Source organism: Tachysurus fulvidraco, chromosome 23 (assembly GCF_022655615.1).
Source record: "Tachysurus fulvidraco isolate hzauxx_2018 chromosome 23, HZAU_PFXX_2.0, whole genome shotgun sequence".
Taxonomy (NCBI): Eukaryota; Metazoa; Chordata; class Actinopteri; order Siluriformes; family Bagridae; genus Tachysurus; species Tachysurus fulvidraco.
In genome coordinates, this window is record NC_062540.1 from 5,330,109 (window position 1) to 5,343,791 (window position 13,683).

The 13,683-nt window shown below is 45.6% G+C and overlaps 1 protein-coding gene across 4 annotated transcripts in view; it reads left to right on the forward strand.

The window, feature by feature from the left end:
• Nucleotides 1-13,683, forward strand: part of lrp1ab (low density lipoprotein receptor-related protein 1Ab) — a 116,576-nt gene that overhangs the window by 93,069 nt on the left and 9,824 nt on the right. For 2 of the 4 annotated variants that reach the window (XM_027144513.2, XM_047806925.1), the window contains exons 57-82: nt 130-215; nt 335-454; nt 543-730; nt 896-1,101; nt 1,411-1,599; nt 2,535-2,683; nt 2,851-2,944; nt 4,146-4,262; nt 4,741-4,860; nt 5,024-5,146; nt 5,797-5,922; nt 6,012-6,128; nt 7,548-7,654; nt 8,012-8,144; nt 8,327-8,449; nt 8,545-8,667; nt 8,797-8,931; nt 9,117-9,254; nt 9,382-9,501; nt 9,999-10,291; nt 11,028-11,206; nt 11,434-11,540; nt 11,864-11,983; nt 12,096-12,272; nt 13,074-13,214; nt 13,348-13,512. In XM_027144513.2, the coding sequence (XP_027000314.2) occupies nt 130-215; nt 335-454; nt 543-730; nt 896-1,101; nt 1,411-1,599; nt 2,535-2,683; nt 2,851-2,944; nt 4,146-4,262; nt 4,741-4,860; nt 5,024-5,146; nt 5,797-5,922; nt 6,012-6,128; nt 7,548-7,654; nt 8,012-8,144; nt 8,327-8,449; nt 8,545-8,667; nt 8,797-8,931; nt 9,117-9,254; nt 9,382-9,501; nt 9,999-10,291; nt 11,028-11,206; nt 11,434-11,540; nt 11,864-11,983; nt 12,096-12,272; nt 13,074-13,214; nt 13,348-13,512 (3,696 nt within the window). The remainder of the gene's footprint in view (nt 1-129; nt 216-334; nt 455-542; nt 731-895; nt 1,102-1,410; nt 1,600-2,534; nt 2,684-2,850; nt 2,945-4,145; nt 4,263-4,740; nt 4,861-5,023; nt 5,147-5,796; nt 5,923-6,011; nt 6,129-7,547; nt 7,655-8,011; nt 8,145-8,326; nt 8,450-8,544; nt 8,668-8,796; nt 8,932-9,116; nt 9,255-9,381; nt 9,502-9,998; nt 10,292-11,027; nt 11,207-11,433; nt 11,541-11,863; nt 11,984-12,095; nt 12,273-13,073; nt 13,215-13,347; nt 13,513-13,683) is intronic. The other 2 variants (XM_047806924.1, XM_047806926.1) reach the window with 1 other exon arrangement.

A 13,683-nucleotide genomic window follows, 5' to 3' on the forward strand; every position in this document is an offset into this window, starting at 1 on the left:
TCTCTCTCTCTCTCTCTCACTCACTCACTCACACTTTCTCTCTCTCACTCACTCTCTCTCACTCTCACTTGTTGAAAATTTGTTGTTTTATATGCACTAATTGGCTCGGCCGGATGTTTCTCTCTGTAGAAGAGGAAGCTTTTCTGCTTTTTGCCAATCGCTACTACTTGAGAAAGCTCAACCTAGATGGCAGCAATTACACCCTCATCAAACAGGTAAGCGTGTAAATATAAAGTATGTAAAATGGCAGTAAAAGTCCTACCTTTAGTGTTTTTGCTTAAATAAAGAGACTGTTCTGAGAGTGTATTTAATTTTTTCTAATTGCTTGTAACAGGGTTTGAACAATGCTGTAGCCCTGGACTATCACTATGCGGAGCAGATGATCTACTGGACAGATGTGACCACGCAGGGCAGCATGATCCGCCGCATGCACATGAACGGCAGTAACGTTGAGGTACATTTGAGGTTTCTGACATCCAGCGGTACCTACAGAGGTTTTTCATGTGAGGTGATTGTACAATTCTGCATGGTCAATGTTGCAGGTGCTGCACCGGACGTCCCTGAGCAACCCTGACGGTCTGGCGGTGGACTGGGTTGGGGGCAACTTGTACTGGTGCGATAAGGGCCGAGACACCATCGAGGTCTCTAAGCTGAACGGGGCTTACAGGAGCATGCTGGTCAACAGCGGTCTGAGGGAGCCACGGGCCGTGGCTGTGGACGTACGCAACGGGTGAGTGTGCAAAACTCACATGTGCCCAAAGATAAGTCAAAGGATCACGGTCATGACGTTTAAAACCTTCATGTGGTAAATTCATTTTTGTTCCCAGTTATGATTTAGCTGTTAATATATAAGTCGGCGTTATGTCCGTGTTTGCGTATGTGTTTTTGCACACAGGTATCTGTACTGGTCAGACTGGGGAGACGTGCCACACATCGGACGTATTGGAATGGACGGCACTGACCGCGGCATCATCATCAAGGACAAGATCACATGGCCCAACGGCCTCGCACTGGACTTCATCAATGACCGCATCTACTGGGCCGATGCTCGCGAGGACTACATCGCCTTTGCTAGCCTCGATGGCTCCAACAGGCACATTGGTACCACATAAGACTTTTTATCTCTTGTTCTCTTCCATTTTCTCTCTGTGTAGATAGAGAGAGAGCTCAATCTATCTGTCCATCTCTATTCTTTGTTGTTTCTACTCGCTTTCTATCAGTTTCTCTGTGATGTGTGCGCACACACACACACACACTTGGAGAAGGGATTGTTTAAAAAAAAAAAAAAATCAGATTAAATCAAAGTCACTTGTATGATAAAACGTATCAAAACCCACATCACCACCTTGTTCATTGTAGAGTAAAAAGGAATGTAAGGTTGTGTTGCTCAGCTTGTCTCTTCCGTTGCAGTGCTGAATCACGACATCCCACACATCTTTGCCATGACTCTGTTCGAGGATTACATCTACTGGACCGACTGGGAGACCAAGTCCATCAACAGAGCTCACAAATCACTGGGTACCAACAAGACCATGTTGATCAGCACTCTGCACAGGCCAATGGATATCCACATCTACCATCCTTACAGACAGCCTCCGGGTGAGGACACACACACACACACACACACACACACACACCTTCCTCCACTCCAAACTCCAAACAAGCTCATCAAATTCATACAAACCCATTAGTCAGTTCTAACCTACAAAAGCCAGAGTATTATGGGATGCCCAGAATTAACTCCTTATAATTCATTTTGCTTTTCAAATACTACAACTTTTATGATGCATAAGCTTTCGACTTCATGCTGTGAAGCCCACACGTTGTTTTATTCATTTTCTTATTCTCGGCATCAAGATTTAAACCAAAACACCTCTGAATTGATGTACAGCAATCAGCTATAGCATTAAAACCACTGAAACGTGAAGTGAACGAATAACAACATTCAATATCTCGTTACATTGGCACCTGTTTAAGGGGAGGGATTTATCAGGCAGTCTAGTCAACAGTCAGTTCTCGAACTGTTGGAAGCAGAAAAATGGGCAAGATTTAGAGCTAATTACGATGGCTTGTCCACTAGGGGGGGGGGAAACATCTCCAAAACTGTAGGTCTTGTCCAGTGTTCCTATTGTGCAGTAATTAGTAAGTTAGTGCTTCGGAAACGTGCTCCCAGAAAGGACAACCGGTGAACCAGTGACATTGGGATTGAAGGCAGTAATCCCATCTGTTCCGATCCCACAGAAGAGCTACTGTAGGTTAATGCTAGCACTGACTGAAAGGACAGGTGCCATCTGGACCGGGGCCATTGGTGCCACTGGTTTTAATGTTACGGCTGATCTGTGAAATGTCCGATCAGATAAATCTCAAGCTCTTTCTCGTTTAAATAAGGTGAAGTTCACTGACCTGGTTCTTCATTTCAGGATGCAGTTCTTAGGTATCTTTGTATCGAGTTAAATTAATTGCCGGCCAGTGTACACCTCAACAGTGAATGCCGATGAGAGAGTAACGAGAAACGGCTTTTCTTCTGTCTGCAGTGGAGAATCACCCGTGTCAGGTGGATAACGGAGGATGCAGTAACTTGTGTTTGTTGTCTCCCGGAGGAGGTTACAAGTGTGCCTGCCCCACTAACTTCTACCTGGCTGCAGATGGAAAACAGTGCCTGTCCAACTGCACCGCGAGCCAGGTGTGTGTGCTGCTGAAAAAAAAAGAAACGTGAAATATGTTGCTTGTGCTGGTTGTAAGTCGTAAAATGTAAAATGTTTGTTTATTAAAGTTTATCAGACAACATTGTTCAGCAAAATAAGATATTATTTTGAGTAAACAATAAGTGTGTGTGTGTGTGTCTCATAGTTTGTGTGTAAGAATGATAAGTGCATCCCCTTCTGGTGGAAGTGTGACACTGAAGATGACTGTGGAGATCGCTCAGATGAACCTGCTGAATGCCGTGAGTAAAGCCTTTCAGATGTCTGTGCCGAGAGAGAGAGAGAGAGAGAGAGAGAGAGATAAACAGAGACAGGCAGACAGATAAACGAAGAGAGAGGGAGACGGTCAGGCAAATAATCATTCAGACAGACCAACAGACGAGTGATAGACTGAGTGACAAAGAGACGGAGAAGAGAGTAATGGTCAGATGAACCAGGAATGAAAGACAGGTTGAGAGAGATGAAGTGCCAGAAGGTCAGAGAGTCAGAGACAGATGGATAAACAGACAGAGAGAAAGATGGAACACTGTCCTAGAGCTCTCGTTACACGGTGATTACAAAGTTGATCTGGGGGTCAACGGGAGTCATCTTTAAATGACTACTGAAAACACTGAGCAGATTCTGAGACTTACTAACACAGCAGTCTCAGACCAGCACTGCTCACTAAAGGCTAATCAGAGTCAAGAGCAGACGAGAAGAGCGTATGTGCAGCTCTGGGACAGTCAGACCTAAACCCAGTCTAGATGACACTGCTATCAGACCATGAACAGAGGGCTGGAACTGTCTGTATCTCTACTGTTAGAGACATAAAGCAGGGACAAGTACAGACTGAGTGAGCACAGACAACCAGGAGACAGGCCATCTTTCTGGATTCGAAAGATATAGAGTGAAAGAACGGGGCAGAGGAGGGACAAATGGACATATAGATACAGATACGCATATAGATAGATTGAATGACGGGTAAGGTAGAGAGACAAACAGGTATACTGGCACAGGTGGAAAAGAATCATGGCCAGAGAGAGTGAGATGGAGAGAGACGGACTGACAAGAAAGAAAGAAAGAAAGAAAGAAAGAAAGAAAGAAAGAAAGAAAGAAAGAAAGGAAAGAAAGACAGATGGGCAGAGAGACAAGTGTACAGAGAAAGGGAGAGTGTGTGAGAGACTGACAGTTGGCAGAGAGACAGATAAGACTGACCGACAAGAGAGACAGACAGACTGACAGATGGCAAAGAGAGAGAGAGAGAGTTCGGCAAAGAGACAGTTAGACAGACAGACGAGAGAGAGACTTACAGCAGAGAGACAGGTGGAAGAGAGCCATACACACTGATAAAAGGAATACATAATGAGATGGATACAGAGAGAGCGAGACATATTGAATAGATGATGAAAGAGAGAGAGAAAGAGAGAGAGAATAATAAACTTTTGTTGTGTGTTATATTTTTAGCCGAGTTTAAATGTCGGCCTGGACAGTTCCAGTGTGGCACTGGTATCTGCACCAACCCTGCCTACATCTGTGATGGAGACAATGACTGCCAGGACAACTCTGATGAGGCCAACTGCGGTAATGTGTCTACACACACACACATATTTATATCACGCTGCATAAGTATTCATCCCCATACATATTTTGGAATGAAATGCATTTTTCCATCGATGCTAATATTTGAAGTTGCAGTTAGCTCGTTTTGGGGGAAAAATGCATATTGTTTCTTGGCTACATAAATATTTATGTATTTATCTGGATCCTGATATTTGCCCATTCTTTATGGCGATACTTTCGTATGTTGTGGTTTATGCTTTTTGGAAGGTGTTGCACACATTTAAAGACCATTTTTTTGGGGTTTTTTTTGGGTGTTGTATTTCTCATCTCACTCCCCACTTAGGGTTATATATATATAAAAAACATATCACATTGACAGAAAATGCTAAAATATTTGACTTTGTACTGAACCATTTCATTCTGCCTTCATTGCACAGACCAGTTCTCTTTTAATGAGCAGGCAGATGTGTGTAACACGCTCGTGTTGTGTGTGCCATAGACATCCACGTGTGCCTTCCCAGCCAGTTCAAGTGCTCGCACCCAAGCCGCTGCATTCCCGGGATATTCCGCTGCAACGGCCAGAACAACTGCGGCCAAGGAGAAGACGAGAAAGATTGTCGTGAGTCTTTTTCTCCGTCATAGCCGGCCTGTCATCAGCTTGTCTTGTCAGCTCTATAATCATGTCATACCGACGTCCTCTTTCATCATAATACATAGCATGCCTCTTGCTAAAGCGTTGGAGTGGTTTGTATATTAACCGTCACTGTGTGTCGATGTCGTAGCCGAAGTGACGTGTGCACCCAACCAGTTCCAGTGTGTCATTACGAAGCGCTGCATTCCCCGTGTCTGGATGTGTGACCGTGACAATGACTGCGTGGACGGCTCTGACGAACCAGCTAACTGCAGTAAGACTCTTACTTCACTGACGAACCTTTACGTAGTGCTCGATACTCCGATGTAGACGGGGGTTGTAACAAATGGAGAAAATGAATTATTATTTAAAAAAAAAAAAGGGAAAGGTTTGAAGTTCATCTGTTATGAAGCACACTTTGGTATGAACTTCATCCCTTCACTTAGTTGATCACTTTGTATCTGTTCACTTATAAGTAGCTTGAAAGCTAGTTGAAAAAACGCTAAACCTACATATCGGATATATCTGTAGATATTTTTTGAATATTTTTTCTATAACAATTCAGTTATTATTAGGTTTAGATTGCAGTGTCGTCTGTACCGTGTCTGGGAATGAGATTTCACTGTAGAAAGGAGTACTTTGTCTTCTGACACACAACCTGGAGCAAAAGCTAGTCGAAACAGGCTTTTGTGACTAATTGTATAAATGGTTGGTTTAGTTAGCTTGTGCAGAAGCTTTGTATGGTGCTTGAGTATAACAGAAAAGATATTTAGTTAGAAGAGTGAGGAAAGTAAGTCTTGACCTCCCTGAGTATCGATGTTTATCAATATTGCCAATGTTTTGAGCAGTTATCATATTGTTTAGTCTACCTGATCATTGTTATGTGTTTAATGACCTTTATTCTCGTCGTGTCTCCTTCCGCAGCTCAGATGACGTGCGGTGTGGACGAGTTCCGCTGTAAGGACTCGGGTCGCTGCATTCCTGCACGCTGGAAGTGCGACGGCGAGGACGACTGCGGCGACGGCTCGGATGAACCCAAGGAGGAGTGCGGTACACAGCGTCTCCCTCTGCTCTGCTTTTAGACATGCTAGCTTCTGTAAACCCCGTGTTTGAGTTTTTTTCGTGTCTCTGTGCGACAGACGAGAGAACGTGCGAGCCGTATCAGTTCCGCTGTAAAAACAACCGCTGCGTCCCGGGCCGCTGGCAGTGCGACTACGACAACGACTGCGGTGACAACTCCGACGAAGAGAAGTGCGGTAGGTGGTCTCATATGGAGTTATGGGAAATGATCTCTAACAACCTTGATGTGAGGGCTGAACTTGGTGGCTTTGTAATGGGGTCACAGTTGGAGTGCTACAGCTTGTATAGATGTATAATGTATAGAACCGTTGAATTAAAGTGTGCGAGTGTGTGCGTGCGTGTATGTATGCATGCGTGTGCTTGCCATATCCACTCGGTTTGCACTGTTTCATGACATTGCCCTCATTTGCTCATGAATGCCATTCACCTTCACCTTATGTTTGTTCTTCATTTCACACTGACTTGGTGGCTTGACTCAGAGGTAGGTCACTGCTCCTCCATTCCCTCTCTCCATCTAAACGCCACTCTTGTCCCTTTGGACATCTGTTTTTCTTTGCATTCAATGTTTATTGACAGAAACTACAAATTTCAGCACCCGTCCCTCTAGTCCAGTTATTAGTTTACCCTTTCAAAAAGAGACGATCCGTGTGCCATCTTATGGCATTGTGTTGCTGTTCGGTGACCGATTCTGTTTCTTTAGAGTGAAATATATTAAACATTAGTCACTTTTTTTATGGCTTTAAATTCCCTTTTCATTTTATTTGCACTTTCTCATAAAAGAATTGGCATGAACCTTTATTACAGCCCTTCTTCCTTCTACCTATCCACTTCCCCCCCCTGTGTTAAACCCCTATTCTGAACCGCTTTGACGTTCAACGTTCCCTTCTGTAATAAGTGTGGTGGTCTGGGAAAATCCGGTGTCGCTGGGGCTAGGTTCATGATTTTCTTGCACCGATCATGTTGATTGAGGTGGCAATTTAACAAAGGCAGCTGTAAAAACAGTCAGGCTGCCTAAAAATGTCTAAAACCGTGCCAGCTAGGCGCTACATTTCTCACACAGTGAACACTATGTTTTAATCAAGTTGTTGCATAGTAAAACTGGCATAAGATCAGATCACTTTTCAAACTGTCTGTGATGCTTTTGAACATAGCCAGCAGAACAGATATGAGGAAATGAACCGGCGACGATTTCCTCAGCGATTTGGAAATAATCTTGCCTCCTGTTTTCGAGCTTTGGATATATTATTTTTAACCTCATCCGATGAGGATGAAGTTGATAATCGAAGTGAAAACTTGTTTCCCGTTGTAAGCTTGACGTTCTGTACCATTTTGTTTCATAAGCAGATTATAAATTCTTTTCCGGAGGAAGACAGGGTGTCTATTTTGCAAGCAACTAGATTTAAATGATCCATGGAGAAGAGGAGCATTTAACGTACTATAAAACTATAGGAGGTGTTTATTAAAATTGGATCTCCAAATTTGACAGTTTGAAGGGTTTTCCCAGGTTGCCAAATATATATCTTTCTGAACCTGATGGTGTGGTGTGGTGGATATTCTGCCATTCTAGATAAATGACTCTTACTGTGCCCCCCCAGTGCCGCGTAAGTGTTCAGAGAGCGAGTTCGCCTGCACCAACGGCCGCTGCATTGCCGGGCGATGGAAATGTGATGGAGACCATGACTGCGCTGACGGCTCTGACGAGGTGCTGAAGCTGAAATGCACATGTTTATTTTCTGTCTGGTTCTCTTTGTCCTTCTTCTTTCAATGCTCGCCGTCTCTAAATCTTAATGTTAATGTAACAGCTTTCTTGCTGTGGAACAGTTGCATAATCTCCAAAACTAAGACTTTGCACTGGTTTCTTAAATGCAGGCTTTTTGTTTGCATTTATTGTAGTACAGAGATTAGCTCCGCCCCAAGCCGAGCAGAGTATTGCCCTTTTTCTTGGACAACATCCCCTTAGTTCATTGTTGTTCTGTCTTTCAGTATTAATACAATTTCAATTTGCCCCACAAGCAGCAGTGTGTGGTTAAGTCTGTGTGTATATTTGTGTGTTGTGCAGCATGGCTGTGCTCTTAAGTGTGATGCAGACCAGTTCCAGTGTAAAAATGGCCACTGCATCCCACTGCGCTGGCGCTGCGACGCTGATGCTGACTGCATAGATGGCAGTGATGAAGAGAGGTGTCATGACACCGGTAAGTGTAAATATTGTAAATGCAGGGCAGTACGTTCAAGCAGTTAAGGCTCTGGGTTGTTGATTTGAGGATCGGAGTTCAAGCCCCAGCACTGCCAAGCTGCCACTGTGCCCAACCCCTAAAGTTACAACCAGTAACAGTAACACTCTCTCTCTCTCTCTCTCTCTCTCTCTCTCTCTCAGTGGAACGTCTATGCCCCAGTGACGAGTTCCAGTGTAACAATACTCTGTGCAAGCCACTGGCCTGGAAGTGTGACGGTGAGGACGATTGCGGAGATAACTCTGATGAAAACCCAGAAGAGTGCCGTAAGTCCGAACACCATATGAACCCTTGATTTGACCCGAACCAGGCAGTAGGAAATAAACATGATGAATAATAACCGCTCCCCTTCTACCTGTAGGAAAGTTCCTGTGTCCGCCCACAAGAAACTTCCGCTGCCAGAACGATCGTGTGTGTCTTTGGAGCGGAAAGCGATGCGACGGCGTCAACCACTGTGGAGACAACTCGGACGAGATGAACTGCGGTAAGAAAAAGATCATCTTTTGACCTTTGCTAATCTACTACAATTTCAGGGGAAGATCAATAAGAGCCTGCGAGAGTGAAGGACGCGTTTAGGTGCAGAAAATAAACTCGATATGACTCTGTATTCCAGCAGATAAGAAGGAGAGCAAGTGCGGCAAGGACAAGTACCAGTGCAGCAACGGCAAGTGCATCAGCTCCACCCTGCGCTGCAACTACTTCAACGACTGCGAGGACTACGGCTCTGACGAGATCGGCTGCAAGACAGGTGAGACGTCTGTCTCTTGCACGCGCACGCTTGTACGCATGTGTCAACACTCGACGTGTATAGATCGCCGTTACTGCTAGACTTGTGCTTAAGAGTAGGGATCTTTGGGTTAGGAGCTGAGCTTCTGTCCTAAATAGTCAAGTTTAGGAAAGATCTTAAAACCCGGTGTTTTTGTGTGTAAACAGACACTATGCTGAACGACTGTAAGAGTAACAGGTCTCTGTGTGGAGAGACAGAAGAGGTTCACTGTACGACGAACGGCACCGACTCTTTCTGCTCCTGCAAACCCGGCTTCGAGAACAACGGCTTCAGCAGCTGCCTAGGTGCCCGACTCCCTCGATACACAAGCACAGACACTTACAAAGATAAACACACACACACGCACTCACACAAGTTGTTCTAGTGCAACATCTGGACATGAGACATACTTACCCACATGCTTCCTTTCAGATAAGAACGAGTGCAGACAGTTTGGCATGTGCTCTCAGATCTGTAACAACACCAAGGGCTCTTACAAGTGCAGCTGCCACAAGTACTTCACCAAAATCAATGACACCTGCAAGGCTGACGGTAAGTGCTTCATGAGGGTCACGTTTACTACGTGCCTTCAACCTTCGTGCTGTTTTGTTATCTTCAATATTTGATATTAACAGCCATTGCTTGTCTTTATCTTTGGGGGACTGAATGTCTGTAGCTAAATATCAAATATTCTCTTGGGTACGCAGTGAAGTGCAAAGATAATAGAACATTACCGGAATAACCTGAGTAGCGAGCGTATTTTTTGGCATAATTGTCTATTGTAGGCTTTAAAAAGGAGACATTAATGGATATTAATGACAAACCCTGTTATTGTAGATCAGTGAAATAAAAACCATTCAGATCTATGAAGTCATGATAAACGTATACTGTTTGCACATGTTGCTTAACTAATTCCTTTTCTAGAGGTACTGATGTACGGTTCTAACATCATAAGCTCTTAGAATACTGGGAGGTGTTTAAATTGCAGGTAATGTTGCACGTCAGTACACTCGCCTTATCCTGTTACATTCTCTGTATCTTTCCGTCAGGATTGAATAGCAACAGGCAGGTGCTCTACATCGCCGATGATAATGAGATCCGCAGTCTGGACCCGGGCATGCCGAACTCGGTGTACGAGCAGACCTTCCAGGGTGACGCCAACGTGCGCATCGATGCCATGGACCTGCACATCAAGACCAACCGCATCTTCTGGACCAACTGGCACACCAGTGGCATCTCTTCCTTCCAGCTGCCCTCCACATCCTCATCTTCATCGTCCGGCACATCGTCGAACTCTCATCGCAACACGCGGCAGAGCGAGGGAACCGTCAGCAACCTCGCGGTACGTACTGCCTGCACACACGGTCTGCTCAAACACACACAATTATCTGCGGCAAAATGTGATGAATGAATACACTGAATTTTTCTAATGTTGAAAAATTTATCACACAATGTGGGCTTATCTAAAAGACATATGTAAGATGTTGGCCTTTTTTGCCGCCTTTCCACCAGAAAGACCCGAGTGCTGGTTCAAAGTTTGGTCCACTGGCGAGCCTTCTAAGAACCGGTTTGCCTTTCCATGGGCTAGAGAGCCATCACAGGGCCAAGTCTTGCATCACTGTATACAACGTTATACAACAACGTTAGTGCAGCAAACGCATACACAACATCTACAATGGCGGATGTTGCTTTACTGTTAATGTTCATGGTTTTTATGCTCAAACCTACAAATGCGTTCTCTTTTGTCTAGTTGGTCACAGTAGCCCCACCCCCAGCCCCTGACGCAGGCGGTTCTTAAGTCTAGACCAGCAATGTTTCGGTGCTACTTAAGAACCACTTTTCCTGGTTCAGAGCCGGTGCTTTGGCTGTCGAAAAAGAATTAGGTTCTAAATTAGGCTCTGGCTTTGAACCAGCACTCAATCTGCCTGGGTGAAAAGGGACACTTGAAAGCTTTTACAGCACCAGCGCCTGGTAGCCCCGCCCCTTGTCCACTGCGGAAGCTACATGGAGTACGACTGTCAAATACGTGAAGTAATCGTTATTGTAATCGTTGTCCTCGAATCGTCTCTCTGTCACAGATCCCAGGTCTGAAGACACCCAGAGGCATTGCTGTGGACTGGGTGGCTGGGAACCTGTACTGGACAGACTCGGGCCGCGACGTCATCGAGGTGGCCCAGATCAGCGGCCAAAACAGGAAGACGCTGATCTCAGGCATGATCGATGAGCCGTATGCGATTGTTGTGGATCCTCCAAGAGGGTGAGATGACATCTAGAAAATGTTGTTGCTGTTGGCGTACACAAAATACTCTTAAAGCTAATTAATGTAGGGTACTATGTCCTTTGACTAATGCTAAAGGAGACCATTTGTTATCAGTAACTGATGGTTTTAAGAACAAAACTTACACGCTGACTAGTTTAAACTAGGCAGTTTAAATCACCATAAAACAATGGAGATGCAGCTTGATTATTGATATCATTACTCAGGACCATGTACTGGGCAGACTGGGGAAATCACCCCAAAATTGAGACTGCAGCCATGGACGGGACCCTGAGGCAGACGCTGGTGCACGAGAACCTGCAGTGGCCCACAGGTGAGTCTGATCCGATTAATCTGATCTTATTTATTAAGCAGGGAAGCCTGAGAACTTGGTAAATCTCAGGCAAGCACAAGCATCTAATCATATCTCTCAGTTTCTATCAGTACCTATTAGTTCTCATCCAGGATACTAGTTGTGTTTATACCTGGTTATATAAACTGTAGTTTAAACTTTAAGGACATTTATTTTTAAAAATTTTTAAAGTTATTGAGATTAATTTTAGATCATGTAATCAGAGGGTTTGGGACTCTGAAGGTTCTCATCGTTTTTTTCTTTCGTTGACTGTGACCGTGCCGACACATTTCTTCTATGCACAGGTTTGGCAGTGGATTACTTCAACGAGCGCCTGTACTGGGCTGACGCTAAACTGTCTGTGATCGGCAGCGTGCGTCTGGATGGCACAGACCCTGTGGTGGCCGTGTCCAACGTCAAAAACAGTTCAGTAGCCAAAACCGTAGCACTCGCTCTGTTTGAGTAAAATAGTGCTGTTAGAAACACTAAGATCTCATACAAGTGGTTATAATAGCGGTGTGTGTGCGTGTGCTGTAGATTTACTCCACCCGTTCAGCATTGATGTCTTTGAGGACTACATCTATGGCGTTACCTACATCAACAACTACGTGTTCCGTGTCAACAAATTTGGCCGAGGCAAAATGGAGAACCTAACCACAGGCATCAATCACGCCACTGACATAGTGCTCTACCACCGCTACAAACAGCCTGAGAGTGAGTCTCTGTGTGCGTGTGTGCCTGTATGTGTGGGTCTGTGTGTGTGTGTATGTGCGGGTCTGTGTGTGCCTGTATGTGCGGGTCTGTGTGTGTGTGCCTGTATGTGCGGGTCTGTGTGTGTGTGCCTGTATGTGCGGGTCTGTGTGTGTGTGCCTGTATGTGCGGGTCTGTGTGTGTGTGCCTGTATGTGCGGGTCTGTGTGTGTGTGCCTGTATGTGCGGGTCTGTGTGTGTGTGCCTGTATGTGCGGGTCTGTGTGTGTGTGCCTGTATGTGCGGGTCTGTTTGTGTGTGCCTGTATGTGCGGGTCTGTTTGTGTGTGCCTGTATGTGCGGGTCTGTTTGTGTGTGCCTGTATGTGCGGGTCTGTGTGTGTGTGTGCCTGTGTGTGCGGGTCTGTGTGTGCGGGTCTGTGTGTGCGGGTCTGTGTGTGCGGGTCTGTGTGTGCGGGTCTGTGTGTGCGGGTCTGTGTGTGCGTGCATGTGCGGGTCTGTGTTTGCGTGCATGTGCGGGTCTGTGTGTGCCTGTATGTGCGGGTCTGTGTGTGCCTGTATGTGCGGGTCTGTGTGTGCCTGTATGTGCGGGTCTGTGTGTGCCTGTATGTGCGGGTCTGTGTGTGCCCGTATGTGCGGGTCTGTGTGTGCCCGTATGTGCGGGTCTGTGTGTGCCCGTATGTGCGGGTCTGTGTGTGACGGTGAGTGTGTGTGTGAGAGCACATTTATGAACACGTTGAGACTTTCACTGTTTTCTGTGTGATACTCAGCTGTTTCTTTCATCGTCTAACACTCTTATGTGTTTCAGTGGCGAACCCATGCGACAGGAAGAAGTGTGAATGGTTGTGTTTGCTCAGCCCCAGTGGTCCTGTGTGTACCTGCCCTAACGACCGTGTGGCTGATAACGGCACGTGTGTGGAGCTGCCTCCGGCCACTCAGGCTCCCGTCAGTAAGTGCTGTCACTGCTCTCACTACACCTATACTGTCCAAACCCCTCGTCAGCTAGTGTTACTGATCTTAGCACAGCGGTGCTTAACATCCGTCATGCTTGTCTCATGTCTCTCACTACTTCTCTTTCTCAGCCCCTGTGTGTAATGTTCAATGTCTGAATGGCGGCAGTTGTTTCCTGAACGCTCGCAGTCAGCCCAAGTGTCGCTGCCCGACTAGCTACAATGGTGAGAGGTGCGAGATTGACCAGTGCAGGGACTACTGCAAGAACGGAGGGACCTGTTCTCCATCACGCACTGGTACACACACACACACACACACACACACACACACAATCTACACTACATATAGTCATGCATGCATGTGTGTGAACATGCTCACTGTCTCTTCTTCTTTTCTCGACTACATGCGTCTTACTCTATACGGATACTAGACACTGCTTAACTATAAGCTGATAAATACTCACACCG